At 34.8% G+C, this 26860-nt stretch overlaps 2 protein-coding genes across 2 annotated transcripts; both read left to right on the plus strand.

Annotated features, from left to right (window-relative positions):
* Nucleotides 1-6370: 6370 nt before the first annotated feature.
* Nucleotides 6371-7296, plus strand: LOC109192068 (defensin Ec-AMP-D1-like). Its single transcript, XM_019342667.1, has 2 exons — nt 6371-6508; nt 6829-7296. The coding sequence occupies exons 1-2, from the start codon at nt 6445-6447 to the stop codon at nt 7005-7007; spliced, it is 243 nt and encodes an 80-aa protein (XP_019198212.1). The 5' UTR covers nt 6371-6444; the 3' UTR covers nt 7008-7296.
* Nucleotides 7297-17794: 10498 nt separating this feature from the next.
* On the plus strand, nt 17795-18180 carry LOC109192081 (eukaryotic translation initiation factor 3 subunit K-like). Its single transcript, XM_019342680.1, has 2 exons — nt 17795-17917; nt 18001-18180. The coding sequence occupies exons 1-2, from the start codon at nt 17795-17797 to the stop codon at nt 18178-18180; spliced, it is 303 nt and encodes a 100-aa protein (XP_019198225.1).
* The last annotated feature ends 8680 nt before the right edge of the window (nt 18181-26860 follow it).

Below are 26860 nucleotides of genomic sequence, written 5' to 3' on the forward strand. Positions count from 1 at the left end.
TTATCATCAATCAAGGGTAAAAAATTGCAAATATCTCCAAATATAAAATTTTGCGATGAAAAACAAATATGGAAAAAACGTCAGTAAATGTCTTTTTACTAAAAGCATAATAATGTACACAATCGTCAATAAATGTTATTTCATTGACGCATTTCAGTTTTCGTCACCAATTAAATTTATTAATGACAAGCATTATTGTATGGAAAACGTCACTAAAGACACATTTGTTGACGAAATCTTTTACTTTGTCACAAATTATTACCGACGTTTTTGTTAATATTTTGTCGCAAAAAGTATGTATTCAATGACATTATCAAGACCATGCAAAAACGTCAGTAATCATAATATTTTGTGACGAAATATTAACTTCGTCAGTAATACCTTTCCATATGCCGCTAACCCGACGGTCGGGGTGACGTTTTTATTTCGTCAGTAAAGACATTTGGCGACGTATTTTTATTTTTAGCGACGTTTAAAAAACGTCGCTAAATATTAATATTCTTGTAGTGTCACTGGCATAGGCACGCTAAATGTAGTTGGTCTGCCAAAACTAGAAAAAGTATTGCTAGTCAGTGGACTTCACGCAAATCCCATAAGTATAAGTCAACTATGTGACCAAAACTGGAACGTGTGCTTCACCAAAAATAACTGCAGTGTCCTGGACAAAACAAATCAATGCGTTATGGAAGGTAAAAGCTCAATTGACGATTGATATATTCTAACTTACATATCTTCTATTGCAGGACCAGCATAGATGAAGCTAAGCTATGACACCAAAAACTGGGGCATCTGAGTTACAGACTACTTGATAAACTAATGAAGATAGAAGTTGTTTGTGGTTTACCCAAGATGAAAGTCGAATCAACCATTTGTGGTGTCTGCCAAGCTAGGAAATAGACCAAATCATTTCATCCAGCTCAACATACCATAAACATGAGTCACTGCCTAGAATTGATCCACATGGATCTCATTGGTCTTACTCAAACAGAGAGTTTTGGAGGTAAGAAATACAAACTGGTATGTGTTGATGATTTTTCACGTTTTTCGTGGTTAATCTTTCTCAGGGAAAAATCTGAAGCACTTGAAGCTTTCAAAACACTGGGACTGAAACTCCAAAAGGAAAGAAATGAACCTATTATTCGAATTCGAAGTGATCACGGACGAAAATTCGACAACAACTTGTTCGATGCCTTTTGCAATCAATCAGGAATTACCCACGAGTATTCAGCATCAAAGACGCCTCAACAAAACGGAGTCGTTGAATGAAAAAACCACACCATTCAAGAAATGGGACGAGTCCTGCTCAACGCCAAAGGATTACCTCAAAAATTCTGTGCAGAAGCTGTAAACACCGCATGTCACATCCACAACCGATTTTATCTTCGACCGGGCACAAGTAAAACACCGTATGAATTATGGAAAGGTAAGAAACCAAATATTAATTACTTTCACATTTTTGGCTCACGATGTTTTATTTTGAAGGATAGAAATCCTGTTGCAAAATTGGAACCAAAAAGCGACGAGGGGATCTTTCCCGGTTATTCAACGAACAGCAGGGCATATCGTGTATATAACAAAGTGACCAAGACCATCATGGAGTCTACAAATGTTGTAATTGATGATCAACCGAATGATATTGTTGAAGTTTCACAACCTGAGTCAATGACAGAACCTCATGCAAACCGTTCTAAAACTCCTGATCCTGAAACTCCTGAACCAGATCCAGAGTCGCCTACGTCATCACCCACGCCAACTCAACCTGACCCAGAACCAGAATCAGAATCTGATACTGATCAAGACGACATTGACATTCCAACACGCATCCACAATAGATCATCCATCTTCAAAATTAATTTTGCCATCATCTTTGGTGATAAGGTCTACAGGTTCATTACTCTCTAATTCCTTTTGTTGATTTCATGAATATTTTAGGGTGTCATTGTCTAATGTGTCCTATGAAATACCTGTAAATATTCCTATGTCTAAAGCTGAGTTTTTATGTGTTCCTTTACCTAATTTGGTGCCCTCTACTTCAATATCCTTGCATTCATCAAATCTTGACAATTCTTCATCTTTGCCAGTGTAATATTCTGCATCTGTGATAGAATCTGTTTCAAGATAAGAGAATTTATCTTTTGAATTAATGGTTCAGTTCCTACATGCTCTCGCTTTGCATCTATGTCTTTTTTGTGTTTGTGTCTCTCTATGATTGATTTGTCCTCTATTCTAATTTTTTTAATTTTCTCACAATTAGTCCTTTTCGTTACCTACTCTAAATTGCGGATTGATTCTTTGTGTCTTGTTCTTGACTGTTTTTTATGCGTTTACTAAATGTTCTACTTGCGTTGTTTTGAGTGCTTTTAACGGATTCATTCTTTGTGTTTTGTTCCTGACTGTTTTCTATGCGTTTAGTAAATATTCTACTTGCGTTGTTTTGAGTGCTTTTGAACTGATAAACCTATTTTTTCTTAGGTTATTTTTGTTTCTTATGTTGCATCTTTGAATTATTATGGTTACTTGAATGAAAACTTGATGCAATTTGTTTAATATTTGCACAATATGTGAATGTGTTTTGTTGGTCCGGTCATGACCGTATCTATGTTTACTTGTGTACTTATTGTGCTAACTGTTATAAATTCTTGCCTGAAGTTGATTTATATGAATCTGTGCCTGATTTTGCTCTATTTGAATCTCTGGCTGTATATGCTTTACCTGAATGTGCTTACTGTCTTATTTACCAATCTGTCTTCTTGATTGACTCAATTGTGTGTTTTTTGTGTTATTTGCTACGAATTTGTGCTTGAATGCGTTTGTTAATTGGTATGCTTTATCTACTTAATCTGCTCCAACTTGGCTTGTGCTTATATGTTATTTGTTAAAATTGTTATCACGTTTTGCTTTTCTCGTTGTTTCTAATCTTCTTATGCAGGTTCAGTCCCATAGGGCACTCCGTCAGACTCAATCCAAGAATATAGATGTTCACCTTTGTTAATTTATTGGCAAAAAGGGGGAGTACAATGGGGAAGTATGAATTAAGTACAAAGTGGGGGTATGGATTAAGGGGGAGTTTTGGTAAAATTGTTGAAATTTTGGTTTGGTATGTTCTGGTTGTTTTTGTTGGAATAAGGGGGTAAGTAAGAAAGAGGGAGTAGTAGTTAAATGGTTGATGTATTGGCTTGACTCTTATTGTTGTATATGGTATGTCTTTTGGTACTACTACTCTTCCGGAATATTGTGTGGTAAATCTCTGACTATTATCACTCCCTGATTATGCGATTCATGGTTTATGTCTATTCACAATGAAGCTTTTATTTATCTTATATCCGTATTGTGTGGTTTCTGGGAATAATTCTATAAGTCCGAATCGTGACATCTCATGGGATATTCGACAGTACAGGTTCATTGGAATACACGGATGGAATATGGTCCAAAAGGTTTTTAGTTTAAATTATTTTTTTTAAGGTAATGTTTAGTACATATACTAAGGGCCTTCAATAAAATTAAATTGTTTATCTTATTTTGCCCAAAGTATAAGATACTATAGTTTTACCAAATAAATTGCCAAAGGTGGAGATTGTAAGTGTACAAGTTTAGTACACATTAAAACCTTGGTTGGCTAATTTATTTAGTTTCAATTTAATTAGATTTAATTAGATTTAAGATTAGTTTAAATCTATTTGGACTATTTCCTATCTTATAAGATCATTTTAAGTGGCTATCATTTATTAGAAATTTAAGAAGAGAAAGTCAGAGCATACAGTGAGGGAAGTTCAAAATAGAATGTGTGGATGTGGTTTGTTGAAGATTATGGATGCTATCTGTATGGATCAAATCTGGTGGATTAAAAGTTACTATAAAAGGAAGCTATTTCTTTTTGGAAACTGACGAATTGAGAACTGCTATTCTAAGTGAAAGAATATTTTACAAGCTCTTATATTAGCTCTTTGATTATATTATTGTAGTTTAATTCTGGACTGCACAGACAGTACCTGGTACAGCTGAAGCTTCGCTTGAAGATTGTTATGGCATGCACGGTTCAGTCCTGAATAGGTGTTAGGAAGGGTTGTAGTGGTAAAGGCTGAGAGCCATTTGTACTTACCTTTGTAATACTCCTTGGTGAACATCTATAGTGGATTGGGCAGACGTGGGTTGCCCCGTAGACGTAGGAGAAGCGCTCCGAACTGCGTAACAATTCTCTTGTGTTATTGTTTTATTTTATGCTTTCAATTTTCGTTATTTACATTTTATTAACAAATCTAATTAATGAACGCGATTGTTGCATAACATAAAATCAGTAGAATTCTAAGGTTCATCTTGTATTCAAGATTCACGGTGCAATTTCAATTATTATTATTGTTATAAATATCACATCTTTCACAAATTTTAACAAATTTCAATCTACTCCTAATTTATTTTTATATTTCTCTCGTTTATTTTTGTAGTTTAATTTTTAAGCAATTATTTGTTTAATTTTCATTCTATAATTATCGTATTAATTAATTAGACGTACTATGTTTATTTTAATTAAGTTTGGAAATGAAAATTTTAAGCAATTATTTGCTTACTTTTCATATTTAGGTATGTTCATTCATTTATGTTTATTATAAATTTATAAATCAAATAAATAAAGAAATAATTAAAATAGAGAGATAAAATGGTGGGACCACAAAAAGTTGTGAAAAACTTAAAACTAATGGGGAGAAGAGATTTTGTGTTTGAGTGAGATAGTGGATAATGAGGTGGATGTTGAGGCCCATAAAAATCTGTGGTAAAATTTTCAACTATTGAGGATGTTTTTTATTTTATTTTCTAATTAAATTTCCTCCATTTTTGTTCTTCTAAACTTTTATCATATTATTGACTTTGTTAGTGTTGCATTACTAAATTGACTTTTTTGTATAAAGATTTTTAAGGAAGAAGACAAATCGCGAGTCTCTTGAGTAGTACAGTTGTTCCCAATTGATACGAATTTGGTTGGCCCGATCTTTTCTTCAGGCTCTATTTAAAATGATATTTTAGAACAATTTATTAGGCTAGGTGAAATATGATTCAAAGGTTTAATTTAGGTTGGGAAAACGGTTAATTTTTGGATTTTTTTTATTAGTCCTCAGCTACACCGGGTAATACGGTGATACATAGAATTTGGGACGATGCCACAAGTGAGGTTTCACACTTGATAAGTCAGGATCACCATGACTTGATCTTGTACACTTCTATGCTCCTACGATCCCATGATTGGGCACATCCGGTACACTTTTGCGTTCTTGCCATCCCTGATTGGTTAGTGCCCCCACTCCACCTCAAGTTCTCAATGAGGTTCAAACTCATACTCTATTATTGGAAGTAAGATTTAAATTGATTGATCCGATTACTTAAACTGGCACGTGGGCTACATGAATTATTTTTTAGAATTTTTAATTCAGTTAACCAATTTATATATACCAATGAATTTATTGTCACATTAATATTATGAGATAATTTTAAGAGGTCAGAGAAAATAATTGTTTTTTTAAAAAAATTATAAGTTATTTTTGAATGGTAAGCACCCAAACTCTAGGATCTCCGATGCCTTTACACTAAAAATTTAGTGAATGAGTAAATCATGAATGTGTCTTAATAATCTTACCTTATATAAAGTGCTCATAGGCTATCGTCCATAACCATAATGAGTTAAATCTAGGGTGTGTTTCGTTTAAATATTTAAATCGGAATGATAATGAGAATCAAATACTTATAATGATAATGAGTTTAAGTAAGAGAAATCATTTTATTCGGTAGTAAATAAAAATTGAAATTCAAATAAATGAATGAATAAATAAATATATAAATAAATATATAATACAGATATATACATACATATATGTGTGTATATATTAAAATTCATATTTAATGCATGGACAATGACTTTTTTATTTTTTTATCTCTTATTTTTTATTTAACTGTTCAAAAGTAGATCAGAGAAGTAGAAGAGTAATGCATTTTGTAATTGCTAAAGAATTTGATTCAAATAATATGATAATAGAAATACACAAACAAACTAGTAAGGTGTAAAAGTCCCCAAACAAACACAATTTTATTTTAATACTACTGACTCTATTACAATGTACTAATATAGTATCTGTTCATAATTATTTTCTTAATTAAATAAAGCACAAACCAATATCACCTCAAACCCACAACCTCTCTTATAAGGAAGCAACTTAGTGCCATTGGACACAAGATCCTTGGCCATCTATCTTTGGTAAAATTTAAATCCACACTGTAATTCACAGACTGCCTTTACAGGCTTTACTAGCAGGGAGAAAACGTGGTAGAAGTTAGGCGGAGCCTAAAGGCTTTATCGCTATATAAACTACCAATACCAAAGCCTCAAGAATTCACTCACCACCACACAGTTAAAATACGTAAAGCTTCCCAAAAAACACTCCATCTTCTTCATCCTCGATGGCTTCATCTCTCCGTTCATTTGCAGCTGCCCTTCTCTTTGTGATGCTGTTCATGGCCACTGGTATGCCTCCATCTTCTTCTTCCTCCTCCTTTCTTCTTAACTGATCTGACGCCACTCCCATTTTTGTTCTTCTATTTATTTTGTGTGACGAGATAAACTTGTAGTCACTATCCAAGAGTATGCATAGATAAATGATAAATCCCGCCCTGTGACCCTAATTGGTGAAGGACACCAAGGAAATATACCTGCCTAATTAGTTAGTAGGTCAAACAAAGAAGTTAATAGGTTCTCCTTGTTGAAAGTTGGACATGTAACCTTGTAGTTATGAAGAATTTTTGTTGTTTCATGAATATGCATATGTGTGTGGTAATTGTGTGCAGAGCTGGGAACAAACACAATAATGGTGGCGGAGGCGAGGATGTGCGAGTCGCCGAGCTCGAAGTTCAAGGGGCCATGTGCTCGGGACAGCAACTGCGCAACGGTTTGCCACACGGAGGGGTTCTCCGGCGGCGACTGCAAAGGGTTGCGCCGCCGCTGCTTCTGCACTAAGCCTTGCTAATTCATCATCTATCCATATAGGCAGCAGCTGCGGCAGTACTGTGTGTATGTGTGGTGTGTATTGCTAAATAAATGTTACAAATCCAACCATGTGGATCACTCTTCTCTCCATCTGCTTCCTAATAAACCTTCGAAAACCCAAACATGGAGTCTGCTGCTTTGCCAGCTCTTATGGTGTTTGGTCTCTTGCTTGCTAGCTGCTATTACATGTATTCAGTTGTTTCATGTTTCGTACCTTTTCTGTTTTCTTGTCTGAAGTTATCAACTAATTTCTCTGTTTTTTTTTTTTTTTCTTTTCATTATTAATATAATGGTGAAAAGTAGTCTATGAAAACTATGTTGTCTACTCAGTACTCACCTAACTTCTAACACTGCGTAAAAATGTGTGTTGGTTTTATGGAAATGTGGTAGTGGATCGGCAGGTCAATATAATAACTGTAAAATAATGCAAAGAGAGATAGAGATGAAAATGACAAAGTTATTGCTAGAGAATTGAATGTTGAACTCTTTTTAATGTATTTCAGAGAGGTATTTCTACAAGGTCTACATGCTTTGATAAAAGGAAAGAGAGAGTTCATAAATGTGTAATATGAAAGTTTCCTAAGCTATAAGATTTTCTTTTCTAATGACATAAAAGAGAAATTTGGTCTAAGATTCGGAGGAAATTTAATCTCTGTGAAATCTCTTACCCCAACCCCACCCCCTCTTCCCCCCCTCAAGATTTGGCACCCGATCTAGTCCATCCCCAGACCTCAACTGCCTACGGAGGGGTTGGGCGACTGGGTTCGGCCACGATGTCCCGGTTAGGGTCCTGACTGCCTGTTCCACTTGGTGCCCTGTCTACGCCCTGTGCTGATCAATCGCGTATGATTGAAGGGCTGCCTGTGCTTTACATGCGCCCAAGTTTGGGGTCCCACCGGTCCTTCGGATAGGCTGCAAGTTTTGAGTGCGTGGGCATGCCCCAGACTAGGTACCCTACTCGGAGGTATCCATCAATATGCATTAATATTATGATCATCACCACTCAAAGTATAACAACATAATTTCAAAGAAAAAAAAAAGTTAAAATAAGCTATTGAACTTATTAGGATCGGAACTAGTGAGTCATTGATGAACTAAAAAAAAAAGTGCACTCAAATTTGTTGCACACTAACATATCGGGTATAACTTATAGAGTCACAACCTTGAATGTAGTTATTTTAGATCTTGAGCATTAGTTATTAACGGATACATTATCAATTGTCTGATGTATAACCAAAATTAATAATTACTATGAAAATGAAATGATATTCTTTTCCCTATTTTCAGCTATATATAGATCAATCTATATGAATGGATGAGATTATTCTACTATCGTTTATTTTTTAAAAAATGGAAACGCATGTTCTCATATGATCATAATACATATAGGGCAAATTATGTTGTGCATCCGTATGCACCATGCATGGTGCATACGGATGCAAAAACGATGTCGTTTTGTATCAAAACGCGCATCCTACTTAAAAAAAAAAAAAAATCAGTTTCGATTCCCAGCAACAACATTATGTTGTTCATTTTTTAGTTCATTCATTCTGAATTTTTAGTTATGAAATTATGAATGTGTAGGTATGCAATTATGGATTTATAGTTATGAAATTATGGATGTGTAATTATGCATGGTGTCGTTATGCAATTCTGAATTTTATAGTTATGAAGTTATGGATGTATGTATAGTTATGCAATTCTGGATGTATAGTTATGCAATTCTGGATGTATATTATGAAGTTATGAATGTGTAGTTATGCAATTCTGAATTTATAGTTATGAAATTATGGATGTGTAGTTATGTAATTCTGGATGTATAGTTATGAAATTATGGATGTGTAGTTATGCAATTCTGAATTATTTTTATTTTTTTAAAGTTAGACGTCAAAACGACATCGTTTTTACATCCGTATGCAGCATGCACGGTGCATACGGATGCATAGCATAGCGATTGTACATATAGTGTGTGTGGCAATCGCATTGGTGCATTTTGTACTCGATGATACCCAAAAGGGAATGATAAAGGTTTTGAATTTATACAGGGTACTACGAAAACATTGTCTCAATAGTTAAAATCATTCTTATGATTCCCTTGTCATAAATAAAAAAAGAAAATGATTTATTTTGAAATCAAATATTAGAAGAGAATCAAATAAGCAATATCACAAAAGAATATAGACATTAAAGAAGTAAATTTTGAAGAAGGAGGTAGATCAAAGTAACTTTCAACAAAGATAAGTTATATGATAGCTACAAGACAGATAGATTTTGGTCACAGATTGGACCTAACCTAATCCACTGATTTCTGAAAAGTTGGTCTCGAGTTGAGAGAATGCCGAATCTAAATTGGCTACATGTCCACCTAATAAATTGAATATAATTTAAAAAAAAATTTCTACCACATGTACTCTCATATTTTACTCCCTTAATTTTACTCTTTAATGTGACAAATTTTAATAAGTTATTTATTCATGTGAGTCTCAATATAAGCGTTTACATTAAGATTTTGTGTGTGAAAGTAAAAATTAAGAATACACATAATATTTTTTCATTAAAAATTAAAGGAATGAGATAAAAGAAAAATTCATTAAATTATAGATGACTATCTACATGGAATGGACACTGGAAATCTGACATCTGACAGCATTTAATCTTCTGTTCAATTATGTTTACCCCTACACAGGTGGTCAGCTTTAAGCATTCATTTTTCACCTTCAATTCTTGAAGCTGAGAGCATCCAGAATGGTAGATACGGACATTTGATTGTCAAATCAATAAAAGAAAAAAAGAAAAAAAAGAGAGAAAAAATTCAAATTAATTTGTATTTGCAAGTGTGTATATAATATAAGCCTTTTCGTTTGCACATTTGCAAAGTAGAGTGTGATGAGTCATGAATAGTGTCGGTAGATCAGACTTGTGACTTTTCAGTCGTTAGATCACTTGAATTGCGTTGAATATATATATATATATATATATATATATATATATATATATATATATATATATATATATATATATAGTCAAAGTACCTATGAGGTCCCCGTACTATATTGTTTTGTTCAATTTAATTCTTCTACTTTAATTTTGTTCAATTTAGTCCCTGTACTTTGAAAAGTGAAACAATGAAAGACAAAAATTGATGTGACGCTAACATTATCTCTGCTACGTCATCATACTTACATGTCAACTCGTATATTATTTTATAAATATTTAAAATTAATTATTTTTACCACCAATATATTACATTAATATGTCACAAATAAATACATAAATATTTGCTCATATAAGCAATTGTCCTTAATTGTTTCAATTTTTAAACTATAGGGACTAAATTGAACAAAACACTATAGTACAGGGACCTCATATGTACTTTGACCCCATATATATATATATATATATATATATATATATATATATATATATATATATATATATATATATATATATATATATTATTTTTTTTTTGTTCTGTACAAAGTATCTAGACTTTTTGAGGAAAATTTTTCTTAGGATGTGAACCTAGACTCTTTTTGCCTTAGTAACATTCACTCGTGTTTTAAGATTTTGAACTGTTGGTTCAGAGAATGTCTCGATGAGTTCTTTTTGAATGGTTAATTGTTACTATTCGTGTTAACGTTTCAAACCTTAACACTTTACAACCTCTCGGATACGAATGGTTGTCTTTTTGAATGGTTAATTGTTACTATTCGTGTTAACGTTTCGAACCTTAACACTTTACAACCTCTCGGATACGAATGGTTGTCTTTACTATTTATTCATTTTATTTTACTTCGAAAGGTAGGTTCTTCCACCATTCAGCCTTTGTAATATTTTGGTCTTTCAGTCTTCTACTCTTCGAATCTTCTTCTCGAACTCTTCTCGAAATTTTCATCTTCAAGCTATTCGAAAGATATCCATTCGAGTTACTATTCAAATTTTTGTTGAGAATAACATAAATGTAACTTTTCAAGTTATCATTCAAATTGTTTTGTCTATTTAAAGCGTGACTTCTCAAGTTACTATTTAGTATTTAGACTATTCGAATTTGAGCAGAAATATCTTTAAGTCTAGGAAATAAAATAAATAGGGGATAAAATTTCAAATTTTTAGTATCATCTAAATTTAAATTACAAGTGTTCCTAACACTATGTGAACTCTCAATTTCTACTTTTATTCTCAAATTTTTGATAAAAACATTATTTTGAACACCAATATAATAAAATTAACATATCAGTATTTGTCACATCAAAAAATAAAAATTAAGAAATGGAATAAGAATATACATAATAGAGCTCAAGTGCTCAACTAATTATGTGTAGAGAAGTCCTTTAGACATGACAGTATTGCAAAGCCCAATATGTCCATTAATACCCCCTAATTAAATTTATACAAACAGCAGAGTAATAATGTCTGGCTCATACAACTCATATTATGAAACTCAAATTTGAAGCCACAAAATGGATGTATTATTGTAAACACAAAAAATATCGAAATTGTATATATTCACAAAATATACAGTGTCAAGGTGTAGGTACAAAATCTCTGTGTAGTCCTCTGATTCTTCATTGACGTGTACTACTGAAGTGCCTCAGGGATTCAAGTAGCGTAGCCTCCGGGATTCAAATGGCGCGCGCCTCCGGGATTCAAATGGCGTAACTTCCGGGATTCAATTGGCGTGATCTTCAACAACAAGTGTCAAGCTTCGAAACAATCAACTCTGCAAAACATCAAAGTACCTGCAATTGCTTCAAGTTGCCTTCAAAAGACTTCAATATCTTCAAGGTACCTGCAATGGCTTGAAGTTGCCTTCAAAAGACTTCAATATCTTCAAGGTACCTGCAAAAAATGTCTTCAATGTCTTTAATTCTTTAAGATCTTCAAATGCCTTCAAAGAGCTCTCAAATCTTCAAGCCTTCAAGTCTTCAAGCGTTCTTCAATGTATTTAAGGTGTGATTTAAAAAATAAAATTGGGGCTCTATTTATCGTGAAGTTTGTAACTAAAATCCCTCAACAAACTCCACCAATATTTATTAAATTAAATTAATTAATTATCTACTAAAATAAACCTTGCCAAAATCAAGTCTAGGTTCATTATTCTATCATCTAATTCAAATTCAAATTAAATTATAATTATCTAATTCAAATATAATAAAATCATATTACATTTAAATTATAATTATAATTATAATTCAATTATGAAATGGGCTTGGACAAATTAATTAATTAATTCAATAGCCCAAATCAAATTTACTTGGACTAATTAAATTAATTTAATTATCATAGCCCAATTAATTAAATTGGACTAATGATCAACCCTGAAATTGGGCTCGATAATGATTTAATCGGTCTACTTGTCGACTTCAAATTTTCTATGTCTACAATTATAATTCTTGTATCTGAAAATAACGAAATAGGCTTTTATATATCAACAATTTCTTTGTCAAGTTTGTCGGACAGAAACTTCTTTGTGTGGTTTAATCAGTGACTGAGTTGGTGTTTCCTACGCTTCTCTAAATCATTTCAATGTTAGTAATATATAGGCTCCAAAATGCTCCAAGCCAATTGTTATATTTTGGGCCAGGATCAGCCATCCATATAATGGATTGGTGGACGATATCCAGATTATGTACTTTAGTTAATAAATTATGTACGTGCAGTCAGTGTTATAAAAATCGCGCCTAGGCGCTAGGCGACGCTTAGTCGCGTTGAGAACTCGAAATCGGCCTCCTCCGTGCCCTAGGTGGTATAGGCCTAGGCGGCCAGAGCTGGTTATTTTTTTTTTTTTAAATAAAAATAAAATAAAATAAAATAAAAAATAAATAATCGGAAATAAAATAAAATAAAATAAAAAATAAAAAATCGGGCGCTTAACGTCTTTTGTAACACTGCGTGCAGTTAACATATTATGTACATTTAGTTAATAAATTATGTATCTATTACAATTAAGATATTATGTGCTTTCAGTTTATTTACATGTACATAATCTGTTAACTGAAAGTATATAATATGTTAACTGTAAATATATATAATTTGAATGTCGTTTTAAACCAGGATCCTCAATATAATGCGGATAGTTATGCTGTGGAAACGTGTTCACCATGCGCATGGTGAACACAGGGGTAGATCCATAATTTCTATACTGTAGATTCATAATTTATTTTTTTTTTGAAAACGTAGATTCATAATTTTGTTTTTCATTTGTTGTTAACGAATAGATCTATAATTTCTAAGCTGTAGATTCATAATTTCTATACTGCAGATTCATAATTTCTATAATGTAGATTTATAATTTCTATACTGTAGATTCATAATTTATGTACTGTAGATTCATAATATCTGTAACAACAAATGAAAAATAAAATTATGAATTTACGTTTTCAAAAAAAAAAATTATAAATATACAGTAAAGAAATTATGGATCTACTCATATGTACACCATGCACATAATGAACACGTTTCTAGAGCATAATTTACCACATAATGCAAGATAAATCCTAGTATGATATAATTTGCAGCCCCAGGCCTATTGGGCTTAGAAGGTGAGCAAATTAGTCCAATAAATTTGGAACCAAGCGAAGAAAGCCGAAAGAATTACTATCAATTGTTATATAGTTATACCATGGCTCAGGATCCACCTTGCAAGGTAGATTCGTGTCCATGAAATAATTTGTCAATTAGTGTATAACTAATTACATGACTTTGGTCCCCTAAAAAAAAAAAACATTAATTTGGTATTCTGGCCAAACACACTATGTATTACAATTTCATACCAGTTTACAATAGAAAATAACACTTTTAACCCAATAACCCATAAGTTGTAATCGTGTTATAAAATTAATTTTTCAAATATTCACGTTTATACTTTTTTTTTTTTTTATCTCTAATTAAGTTATTAGTGAAATGACATATTTAGTTCATACAATAAAATTTTAACAATATCTTAAAGTCGGGAGTCAAATTCTACAATAATTATTTCACAGACGATGGTCCACACAAGTTGTGCGGACCATATTATGTATACTATAAAATAATGTACATTTAGTATACAAATAATATACTTTTAATATATGTAAAAATGTACTTTATTTTCAGAAAAAGTATATTATTTGAATACTGAATGTATATTATTTTATATAATGTACTTTTAGTACATTAAAAATTTAATTTCATTTATGGTAAATACAATATTATGTGGACCATGGTCCACACAATAATTTGCCCAAATTCTAGGGACGAAATATGTTTTTTTTTTTAAGAACTTAAGAACTAACAAGATTACCCTTCGCCAAGTACCTTGTACTCAGATGGCATGTAGTGATTTTTTCATATAGGAGTGTTGGAAAAATAGCATTAAAATGACATTTTGAGTGATTATTTTGTTGTACAAATATATGTGGGATCCACTTCCGATTTGGGTCGGGTCAATGTGGATTCGGGTTCTTCGTAGTAAGACGAAGAATTTGATATAATGTACGCTCAAAATGAGTAATAGGTGAATGAGAAATTGATTCTCAAAATGAACATATTTAGGAGAAGTCCAAAATACGAAAGCTTAATAAATGGGAATTGAGTTTTACCCCAATTCGTGCCCCTGCTTTCGGTCCTGTACGAAAGTAAGCTTAAGTGTAGTTAAGCTTTGTTTTGAAAGCTTAAATATGTTAATTAATCTTAAGAGCTTAATTAAGCTTTGGAATTGGGAAACCCAACAGGGTAGTTCAAGTGGAAAATGAGCTCTCTTTGTGGGGGAGAATTTGCCTTTCAAAAAAAAAAGCTTTGGAATTGGGAATATAGCAATATGCATGGACGAATGTTGCATGGACTTGAAAGCTTAAGTTTCGTGCTCCTTTCGTGCTTATGTGTGAGCTTCTTTCGTGGCTTTTAGATTCGGTGAGCACGAATCAATGTTATATGCATTGATTCGTGTTGCACCGTTTCGGTGCTTGCGAACTACTCGGGTGTGGTTTCCGGTCCCAATGTGTTAAACTTTCGGGTTTGTACGGACTTCTCGGTCACTCAGATATTTTTTTTTGAAACGAGTCGTTATGGTCAGTACGAATTAATCAGATATTAAGTTCGTGACCGTTGATATTATTTCGATAATAAGTACGACCGTTTCAAACGTCATAATTCAATTATTAAATTGAATTTATGTTGGTTAATGTGTCATGATGATGCTATTTAGTACCAATCTCCTATATAAACATGTTGTGGGAGCAACCTTTTTTTAAAAGAGTGATAGTGAGAAAGTGAGAAACAACACAAGAACACACACAAAGAAATTCTACTTTTCTTCTCAAAACTCTGCTCCTACTCCATTCTTGAAGCTGTGTTTTGCCCGTGCTCTTGTTCCCCGGGTTCGTTCATTTGGGTGCTCAAACGTCGAACCATTGTACGTTTTATCCTAGGAAACCTAGGCCACAACGCTCCTAGCACTTTTGGAAGGTGGCAAATAAGGTTTTAAGGAAAGAAATGCACTTCGTCTAACTCGTACTATTCTTTCTTCTTCTCCTTCTTTCTTGTTTTGGATTATGCTCTAAGCAAAAATTCTTTCTACTTTCTTGTTGGATTGAAATTATAATCTGAGGATTATAACCTCCATTTTTTGTTGATATATATTGATATATCTTTTTCGTAGATATATACGTATATATAACCGTTGGATCCGTTTTATATATATTTGTGATATATATATATTTCGGATATATATCCAATAATATTTTATATATATTTTCGTGTGTATATATGAATATTATTTTTTGCGATATTAAATCGATTTTGGTTCATTATCACCAACAAGGAGGTCATGAGATCGAGGCTCAGTGGGGACATTGTTGACTTTTTATGTTGCAGTAGGTTGAAAAAATATTTTTGAATAGATACTATAATGTAATAGAGTCAGTAGCATTCAAAAAAAAAAAAAAAAAAAACAAGATTACCCTTAAAAAAAAAAAAAAAAGACACAAGATTGTTAGGAGATTAACAAATATAGCTCACATCCATGTAGACCATTACTCCATCATCCATCATGCAGCACGCTGCCCTCCACTTCTCCATCATGCATTCAACATGGTCCATTTCTCCATCATATATCCTCGAGGGCAAATTATTGTGTGAACCATTGTTCATATAATACTGTATGGACTATAATAAAATGTACATTTTAATATATTAAAAATATATATATTATTCTGGTACTAAATTATTATAAATAATATACTTTTCCCGAATATAATGTACATTTTTAATATACTAATAATATATTATTTATGTATTAATGTACATTATTTAATAGTATGGTTCACACAATAATGATTCATCCTGGAGTGTCACAATGTTCTCCTCGAAAGAGGGGCTTTGACTTTTTTTTTTTTTTTTTTTTTTTTTTTTTTTTTTTTTTTTTGTGCAAAATTTAAAGTGAAGAGACAATTTTGTGTTGAAATGAAAAGTTGGATTGAAATGTGTAAAATACTTGATTGATTACCTCTTTCTTATTATAAAAATACTACAATATTGACTTCGATAGAGGAGAGAGAAAAGGTAATACCCCTACCTTTTCTCTCTCATACTAGGGGTCAAATTTGGTAAAATTACATATTTTTGGATAATTGATACATCTAATTATACTTTTTTTAAAAAATTGAATGACTCAATTATATTTTTATGTGTAATTTAATAGCTAATTTAAACCTTTTTCCTAAAATTATTTCTGCCATAACTGTTCTTAATGAGGATCAAGCCTAATCATATACACATCACTTATTTTTATTTAAAACTAGTTATGACACGCGCTTTGCGCGATTAGACCAATGCCCAATGTGTATTTATAAATTAGTGTTCCTTATTTAGTTAAAATATTCATATAATAATGAAAGAGAAAAATGTGAAATTAATAAAAGATAAAGAAATAGTTTTGGCGAAGCATCTTGTGAAATGACATGTAGTGACATCTCCCATGTGGGAGGTCATGAGATCAAGTATCACTGGAGTCGTTGTTGACTCTTTGTACTTCACGTTGTTGACTCTTTGTACTTCATTAGGTTGAGAAAGTATAAGAAATAGTCTTGGTGCTTAAATTTTAATAAAAACATAAAGAAATTTTAAATAGCTAAATTATAACTAAAGTATATAAAAACAAATAAACCACTAACTAAAATTGACTATCTATAATGAAAAGAGTAATTTGAGCATAGTAAATTAATTTTTCTTAGTGCATGCGCGTTTGTTGAGGCTCGGAATTGTCTTCATACTCTCCATCTTTAGTGAAGTTGAGTTTCCTTTTTGCTGGTTGTGTCTGTATTGCATCTTGTTAACGTGTGGTAGTGATTGTTGAGCATATAACCATTAATGTGCAATCCAACTATCAGCTTAGTCTTTTAGTTGAGATGAAGCACATGCTTCAATTTGGTATCAAAGTCAGACCAAAGGTCATGGGTCCAAATCTCTATGTCACCCGAGCTAGTCTATAATAATAAGGCTAGTGTCATTCCGCACCATGAACCATTAGCGATTCTTCATGCCGCACTCAAGTTCCGATCCACAAACTAAAAAAAATTTGTCACCTAAAACATTTTACAGGTTTCCCGGTTGCTTGATGACATGACACCGGTAATGTGTTGATGTGGACTATTTATTAAAGTCAATTCTTTTTTTTTTTTTTTTTTTTTTTTTTTTTTAAGACCTAGAAACCTCTGCCGCGGTAAACTTGAGCTCGAAAAATCTCACTGGCGAACGATGCATGTTTGAATCGTCGAGAAGCTTCAGAGAATGGGGAGAGAGGTGGCTGGACATCCGTTGTCGGCGTTGTCGTACATGGTGGAGCAACTCATCGTCGTCAATCCTTATAATTCAGACATCCTCCCTGATCTCGAGAACTACGTCAATGAACAGGTTTCTTCGCAGACTTACAATTTGGATGCAAATCTTTGCCTGAGAGGATGAGTACACAAATTGTTGCTCGCATTTTGGTCAAGGCTATGATGGCCATGCCAGCGCCAGATTTCAGCCTTTGTCTTTTCTTAATCCCAGAACTAGTGCAAATGGAAGAACAATTCAAGACTGTAATTGTTCTCTCACACTACTTGGAGACAGCAAGATTCTGCCAATTTTGGGATGAGGCAGCTAAGAGTCGTCATATAGTCGAAGATGTGTAGTCAGGCTTTGAACATGCAATTCAAATGTATGTGATTCAAGTTTTTTCATGCAATTCAAATGTATGCGACGACGACGGCAAGGTCTCCGTGAATTGCATCATGAAATCCATTGCAAACTGAAACTCAAAATTACAAAAACCAAACCTACCCAAATGCTACAAAACTTAATTACAATATTACCATAACTATGAACTCTGGGAGAGATATTACCATCGGAGCAGGAAAGTTAATCCAAACAGTGCTCTTGATCTTGGACACATCCCTGATTCCATCTACATCCATCGACAGCCCATGCAAAGGCGGGAACGCCGGAGATTCGAACAACGATGGAGACGGGGTCGCGTCGTAGAGGCCTGCCGATCACCAAACTGGGGATGGTGATCACGATTCTGATGTCGTGAGAGGGGTTCGCCGTCGTCCTAAGCATTGTCGCCAGAGTCCACAAATTCCAGATCACTTCGATCAACAATCCAAGCAGCGTATGTTGATCTAGACGCATCTGTGACCCCCTCTATAGCCTCCGATCATCCATGCATGGACTCAGACGCCGGAAAAACTTCCCGATGAAGACTGGTTCGCGACTTGCGACTTCGTAGATGGTTGCCGATCGCCAAACTAATGGTGGCGATCACGTCGCTGCGAGTAGGAGACTGCTCTGGACGGTCGCTAAGGATCATCGTTGGCATGTGTTATGAACCAACGAGGTTAATCTGAGCAATAGGATTATTTAAAGTTATTTTCCTTTTGTTTTTTTCCCTTTTGTTGTTTTCTGCTACTATTTTGTTGTTTTCTACAGCTGTTAAATTCTATCAATAGTCCCTTATTTTTAGGAGTTTGTTATTTGTCAGCCTTTTAAGAGATACTATGAAGGATTGGCAGGCTATGACATGAATGAAATCATTTTTCTTTCTTAATTCTCTCTGCAATTCTTCCATCTTTACCTGTTTTATGCAAATCTTCATCTCTTTCTCTCTGTCATTCTACTATTAGTCCCCAGGTCCTCACATTTTGGTATCAGAGCCCCTTTCCTGAGCAGAAATGGTGACCAACAAAGATAGATTCAAAGCACTACAAGAAAAACAAACAGAGTTTGATGAAAGGTTGGAGGCCACAATACAGGAAGTGCAAACCTCTAGACAAGAAGTAAGAACAAACTCAGATAGTATGATGAAAGCCTTGATAGACATGAGGGCTGAAATGATGGAGTTATTTCGCCTCAATAGGCCTACAGCACCAGTAATGGAAACACCTCATCATGGTTCCACAGTTCAGGGGAGAGGAAATGTGACCCCCACCACACAAAACTCTTCTATTCCAGAGAGGGGGGAATGCAGCCAGGAGCAGGAAAAAAGACAAATCAGAACAGCTACTCCTCAACCTCAGGCTCCAAACCCTGCTATTGCCCAATGAGAACCATTTCCTGAGTTTCAAAACCATGGACCAAGACCAAGGAGTGAATTTCCAGATTTTGACTACCAAAATCCCAGATGTGGATAAGGAGGGTAGAAAGGTATTTCATGATTTCTCAAACTCCACCAGTCTTTTATTTAGATTATTTGACAGTAAATCTGCCAGGAAAGGTAGGAGTCTGGCTAGAAGGGTATTTAAACAATCTGAGGGGTGGATTTAACTAAGGGCACTTTGTGGAAGCTATTTGTAGAAGGTTTGGCAATAGTACTACTTCTATAGATGAAGAATTCGCAGTTCTAAAGCAGATTGGGAGTGTGGAAGAATTTACTGAAAAATTTGAAGAAATGAGGAGCATGTTACTCCAAGTGAGACACTATTTAACAGATGAAAACTTCTTAGGGAATTATGTGTGCAGGCTTAAACACGTGATCAGATGCTTTGTGAGGTCAACCAAGCCAGAAAATCTTGAGGATGTCATTTGGCTGGCTAAGAACTTTGAACAAGGGATGAGGTCCATGGAATTTCTCCCTAAAAATACTCTGCAGCCAAGGAATTCAGTAGTGAGAACTGCTGAAAACTCCAAATTTACACCCTCTGGGCCGAAAGGTCCAAGAATCAACAATACAACCAGAAATGTTGAGATGGATAAACTTAGGGAGCAGAGATTATGCTTCAACTGCAAGGAGAAGTGGCAATATGGCCACAAGTGCAAACCTAATGGTCATATGGCTTCTGCTGAAGGTGGTGAGGAAGATGACATCCAAGGGCAGGAACAAGCGAACGTAACTCCATTAAGTGAAGAATGTGTAGAAGAAGCTAAAATCTCTCTTAATGCAGTAGTTGGAGGAGAGGGTATCAACGCAATTAAGTATGTACCAAAAAAAAAATCAACACAATTAAGTTACCAGGATCAATTCTCAAAAAAGATATCATTATACTAGTGGATTCTGGAAGCACCCACAGCTTCATTGACCCAGCTTTGACACATAATCTCAGACTGAAAGCATACACGGTACAGCCCCTAGTTGTAACAGTAGCCAATTGGGAGAAATTGTTATGTGATGAGATGAGTGGAAACGTAGAATGGATGATGCAAGGAGAGCATTTCCAAAAATCCTTTAGAGTGATGGAATTAGGGGGTTGTGATATGTTGTTGGGAATGGACTGGATTGATTTGTTTGCCCCTATTGAACTGCACACAAGGCCCTTAAGTATATCATTTCACAAGGATGGGAGAATGATTAATCTCAAAGGGATAACTCCCAAGAAGAGGTTGATGGAGGCTAGTAAGAAGGAGGTGAAAAATTGGCAAAGGCAAGGAGTGAAGGGATTCGTGGTTTGTATTGACAAAGAACAAGAAAGGAATGAAATACAAGGGAACTCCTATAACATTGAAGTGACAAGAGGTCCTTTAGTCCTGGCACCTCCCAGGATCAAGGAGATACTATTAGAATTTTCAGGCTTATTCCAGGAACCTAAATCACTGCCACCTATCAGGGCTTGTGACCATTCAATTCCATTGATCCCCAATGCTATTCCAGTTAACACAGGACCCTACAGGTACTCATTTGAGCAGAAAAATGTTATAGAAAGGATGTTGGACGAAATGCTACAAATTGGAATCATCAGGCCCAGTTCTTCACCTTTTGCCTCCCCAGTACTGCTGGTACCAAAGAAAGACTCAACCTGGAGGTTTTGTGTAGATTATAGAGCATTGAATGCCATCACCATCAAGAACAAATACCCCATTCCCATTGTGGAGGATTTGTTCTCAGAGTTAGCAGGATCCCGATTTTTCTCTAAGGTGGATTTGAGATCAGGATATCACCAGGTGACAATGAGGGAAGGAGAGGAGTATAAAACAGCATTCAAAACGCACCAAGGCTTATTCGAGTTCACTGTCATGCCTTTTGGTCTCACAAATGCACCTACCGCTTTTCAAGCACTAATGAATTCTGTGTTTAAGCCACTTCTAAGAAGGTGCGTGGTGGTTTTCTTTGATGATATCTTGATTTACAGCCCCAACTTGGAGGAACACTTGCAGCATTTGAGAGCGGTGTTCAACATCATGAGGGAGCAACACTTGTATGCCAAGTTAAGTAAATGTTCCTTTGCTCAACATCAAATAGAATACTTAGGGCACATTATATCTGTGGAAGGTTTACAAACTGACCCTGAAAAGATTAAAGCTGTTATGAGTTGGCCCAAACCTCACACTGTCAAAGAGCTTAGAGGGTTTTTGGGATTAGCTAGATACTACAGGAGGTTTGTGAAGGGTTATGGAATCATCTGCAAGCCTCTCACCAATTTATTGAAGAAAAATGCCTTTAGTTGGGACCAAGCTGCAGAAATAGCCTTTGAAGAGTTAAAACATGCCTTGTGTACTGCCCCTGTACTAGCCTTACCTAACTTCAACTTGGAATTTGTTGTGGAATCTGATGCTTGTCATAAGGGTATGGGAGCAGTTCTCAAGCAGGAGGGGAAACCCATTGCCTACTACAGTCAAAGATTTAATTCTAAGCACTTAGGACTATCCATTTATGAGAAGGAGTACCTCTCCATCATCAATGTTGTGGATAAATGGAGAGCATATCTCCTTGGCACTTTGTGATAAAAACAGACCACCAGAGTCTAAAATTTCTGCTAGAACAGAAAATTACCACAGCATTGCAGCAAAAAGGCTTAGTCAAGTTATTGGGACTGGACTTCTCAATCCAGTATAGAAAGGGCATAGAGAATGTGGCTACAGATGCTTTGTCAAGAATGGATGAGGGAAGCCACGCCGAGAGTAGCATGGTAGCATCAACTCAACCTAAATGGATGGAGGAAGTTCTGGAGAGTTATAAGGATGATGAATGGGCTAAGGAACACCTCACAACAACACTAATTGTCTCTGACAACCCGGATAAATTCACAGTTACTAATGGGATGCTGAGATACAAAGGGAGGTTATACGTGGGAAACCATGGAAACTTGAGAATGAATCTTTTGAGTGAGCTACATTCTACTGCTTTGGGGGGACACTCTGGGCAATTGGTCACTTATAAAAGGATGAAAAACTTGTTTTATTGGCCTGGTACTAAGAAACAAGTTATAGACTTTGTCAGGGAATGCGATGTTTGCCAAAGGTGTAAGGGAGAACAGATTCTTACTCCGGGATTGCTTCAACCGCTTTCAATACCTGAGGAGGCTTGGTCCAGTATTTCTATGGACTTTATTGGAGGTTTGCCTAAATCTCATGGAAAAGATATGATCTTGGTTGTAGTGGATAGGTTGACAAAATATAGTCACTTTTTAGCATTATGTTATCCTTTTAGTGTTGAACAAGTGGCTGAGTTATTTGTGGATCAGGTTTACAGGCTGCATGGACTGCCCCAAAATATTTTCTCTGACAGAGATAAGATTTTTCTAAGAAAGTTCTGGAAAAGTTTGTTCAAACAGATTACAGTCCAACTTAGCTATTCCATAGCTTACCATCCTCACACAGATGGCCAGACTGAGAGGGTGAATAGGTGTTCGGAGACATATTTGAGATGTATAACCTTTCCAAAAGCCAAGACAATGGGTAAAGTGGTTGTCACTAGCAGAATTTTGGTATAATACTAACTTTCACACTTCACTTAAATTATCTCCATTTGAAGCCTTGTACGGTTATAAACCTCCATCAATAGCAGTTGACATCATCAAAGGAGGAACAACAGATCCTCAGCTGGAATGGATTAAGAATAGAAATGAGCTTCTAAAACAGCTAAAAGACAACTTAATGAGGGCCCAGAGTAGGATGAAACACTATGCAGATAAGAATAGGTCAGAGAGAGAGCTTCAGGTGGGTGATTTGGTGTTCTTGAAACTTCAACCTTATAGACAATCATCAATGGCAGTAAGAACTAATGTGAAATTAGCAGCCAAATATTATGGGCCCTTTGAGGTGTTGGAAAGAGTTGGTCCTGTTGCCTACAGATTGCGATTGCCACCTGGATCCCTAATTCACCCTGTCTTCCATATCTCCCAAACTCAAGAAGAAAGTAGGATCCAAGGAGGTGCAGAAGCAACCCCCTGCCACAGGGCCTGATGGTGATATTCTAGCAGAACCAGTAACTGTTCTGGGGAAAAGGATGGTCAAGAAGGACAATGCTGCACAAGTTGAAATCCTTGTTCAATGGGCTAACCTGCCTCCTGAGAATGCTACCTGGAGGAATTCCACCATTTAGCTAAACAACTCCCAAACTTTGATCCTTGGGGACAAGGATCTGTTCAAGGGGGGAGTACTGTTATGAACCAAGGAGGTTAATCTGAGCAATAAGGTTATTTAAAGTTATTTTCCTTTTGTTGTTTTCTGCTGCTATTTTGTTGTTTTCTACCGTTGTTAAATTCTATCAATAGTCCCTTATTTTTAGGAGTTTGTTATTTGTCAGCCTTTTAAGAGATACTGTGAAGGATTGGCAGGCTATGACATGAATGAAATCATTTTTCTTTCTTCATTCTCTCTGCAATTCTTCCATCTTGACCTCTTTTATGCAAATCTTCATCTCTCTTCTCTCTGTCATTCAACTATTAGTCCCCAGGTCCTCACAGCCTGAGCCTCTTGATTGCAGACGAAGATCGGCCAGAATATCGCGGAAGAATATGAGTGTGTTGATGAAAATAAAAAAAAAAATCCATGTCAGCAAAAAAAAAAAAAAAAAAAAATTCATGCCACAAAATTATGACCTGCAACCTATAGGTAACTTGCAAAAAGTTCTAGGCGACAAAATTTTTTTAGTTTGTGGATCGAAATAGCACTTATGAAAGTTCAGGGTGCGGCATGAAGAATCGCTTATGGTTCATGGTGCGGAATGACACTTTAGCCTAAAAATAATAATAATACTAACAGTAGTGAATGAGAATGATTCGTGCAATGATGTTATGGTATATAATACCATGTTTTTGTCTTGTTGTGTATAGGATTGAGACCTCAATTGTATTATATATTCTTGATCTTGTAAGCGGTTATTGATATGTTGAATTCGTAGCGATTGACCCTGCAATATTTAGATGTGTATTCTAAATTCCCGTAGTTGCAGCAGCACTTAAGTTGGGTTGATGTCTTGGCGACTTCCTACTGCTCCTGTTAGTTGAATTTGTTCCCAGCTTCCTATAAAAATCAATAATAAAGATTTAAAGATAAAAATCAATTGCTTAAGAAAAAAAAAAAAAAAGAATTTACTCAATGGGATTTCTATGTTTGTATTTTAAAAACATATTAAGATTTTAGAATCCTATTATCATACTTACTACAATCCTAAAAATAAATAATAAGGATTTAAAGATAAATATGTTCTATATCCTACTTACTACAATTAATAAAAAAAAATGCATATTCTACATGCATATACATTTATAAAATATAATATTAATCCAGCATCTGCAAACAACTTGGCCACCTCTCCCGTGTATTGCAAGCAAAACATAAATGAGAATATTCCTGAGGACGGATGAGATCTTTTTCAAGAAAAGAACTTGGTAACCCAACAACCCGTCTTATGTTCTCTGCCCTATCCTTTGCTTCAAAGCTAAGATCACTTTTAGACCATGGCGGAGATTGTCACCATCAAAAATATAAGTAAGCTTTCCCTGAGCATGTAAGCCTCCGCTTAGAGCACATCTCAAAGTAGTCTTTCCTGAAATAAAGCAGAATACTAAGGGATGAAGAAGATAAAACACAAATCAAAGCCTTCATGTAGAACTTAGAAAACAAGGAATTCAAGAATGTCATTTTGAAGGCTAAATTTGTGTTGTTGCATCCTATGTGATTTTTAAATAAAAACAAGAAGGAAACCTCAAGTATTAAGAGAGGATAAGAAGAAGACAAGAAATCAAGAATGGATTCTCTAAATTACACAAAAACATATATAAAAACACAGAAAGATGAACAATAAAACCGTTTCGAGAGAGATAGAGGCATACAGACACAGAGTACAAGGTGATATTAGCTAATGTCAGTTGACAAATTTTTGGAACAAACCTGAACCACTGAGCCAGTAATCCATATAATGCAGCCTTTCTGCTGAAGCAACTCTTCTCTGTCAACCTTCTCAACTGTATATTTTTGCCAAACAATATTTGAAGAATTCCCAATAGTTGACAATTGAGGTCTTTTTCCTGTTGAGGTAATTAGCCAATCATTAGCAGGGAAATATATCCTAAAACTTAAAGACCCACATTCATGGAATCATGGTACAATAAACAATAGGCAGATCAATAATAATTGCCCTGACTTGGCAAGATTGAATAGGATGCTTTTAAACATTTCATTAATGAGAACAAACAAACACAAAAAGGAAAAAGTTTAAGAATTGAATTCATAGCAAGACAAATTTGACTATTAAAAAACATACCAGCATTGACGCCGTGAGTTAGTGTAGACTTGGCTGCATTAATTTTGTGTCGACGCTTTTCGTTAAGATCATTAAGCATTTTTCGTTTCTGAGCAGGATCCATTGTTGCGTAAGCATTTCGGCGTCTCAAGTTTTTCTCTGCCCGTCGAATCTCATTACAAGCATACCGCTCCTTATGTTTTATATGTTAGATCTAAATAGTCTAACTATAATAAACCATAGTATACGAGAAACCTAACCTCGTATGATAGCGGAAGCGTAGCCGTGTTGATCTCCAGCCATATATAGTTGATGTTCCTGTTGTGTTGCCTCTTAACGGTAGACCGTTAGCCATGTTTTGCCTCAGACCTGACTCAGAACCCTAGATGGTGTATTGGTGTCTACTGAGCAGTCTGAGTACCGTAACTGAATGTGCTAACATCAATCATCCTGTATCCCATCAATCCAGGATTATATTAGGCACAGAGTTTGGTTGACTAACAACTACTAGTTATTAAGTCCAACCAGACCACTTAATAAGCCTAGTCAACTTGCACCACTTAATTAAGGCCCTAATATATAATATATAATATATATTATTAGGGAAAATCTTACATTCTCCCACTTGGTGCAAGTACTAGCACAACCATCATCAAAGAACAAAACACACGAATCATAGTGATATGTCCTCTATTTAATCAGAGTAGTATCCATTATGGTCACATGCATTTTAATTCTCCAACTTAGGTCCTTAATGAACAAACCCTATGTTTATTCTCGGTACCTTAAGGGATGTTTCTCAAAATACATTATGTGCACAACTGAAGGAGAAAACGCATCCAAATTGTACAAAAGAGTACACTGTATGATCTCTAAAACTTTATAAGCATGCCTTAAGTAGAGATCTCTTAATG

This window comes from Ipomoea nil, unplaced genomic scaffold (genome assembly GCF_001879475.1).
Source record: "Ipomoea nil cultivar Tokyo-kokei standard unplaced genomic scaffold, Asagao_1.1 scaffold1768, whole genome shotgun sequence".
NCBI lineage: Eukaryota > Viridiplantae > Streptophyta > Magnoliopsida > Solanales > Convolvulaceae > Ipomoea > Ipomoea nil.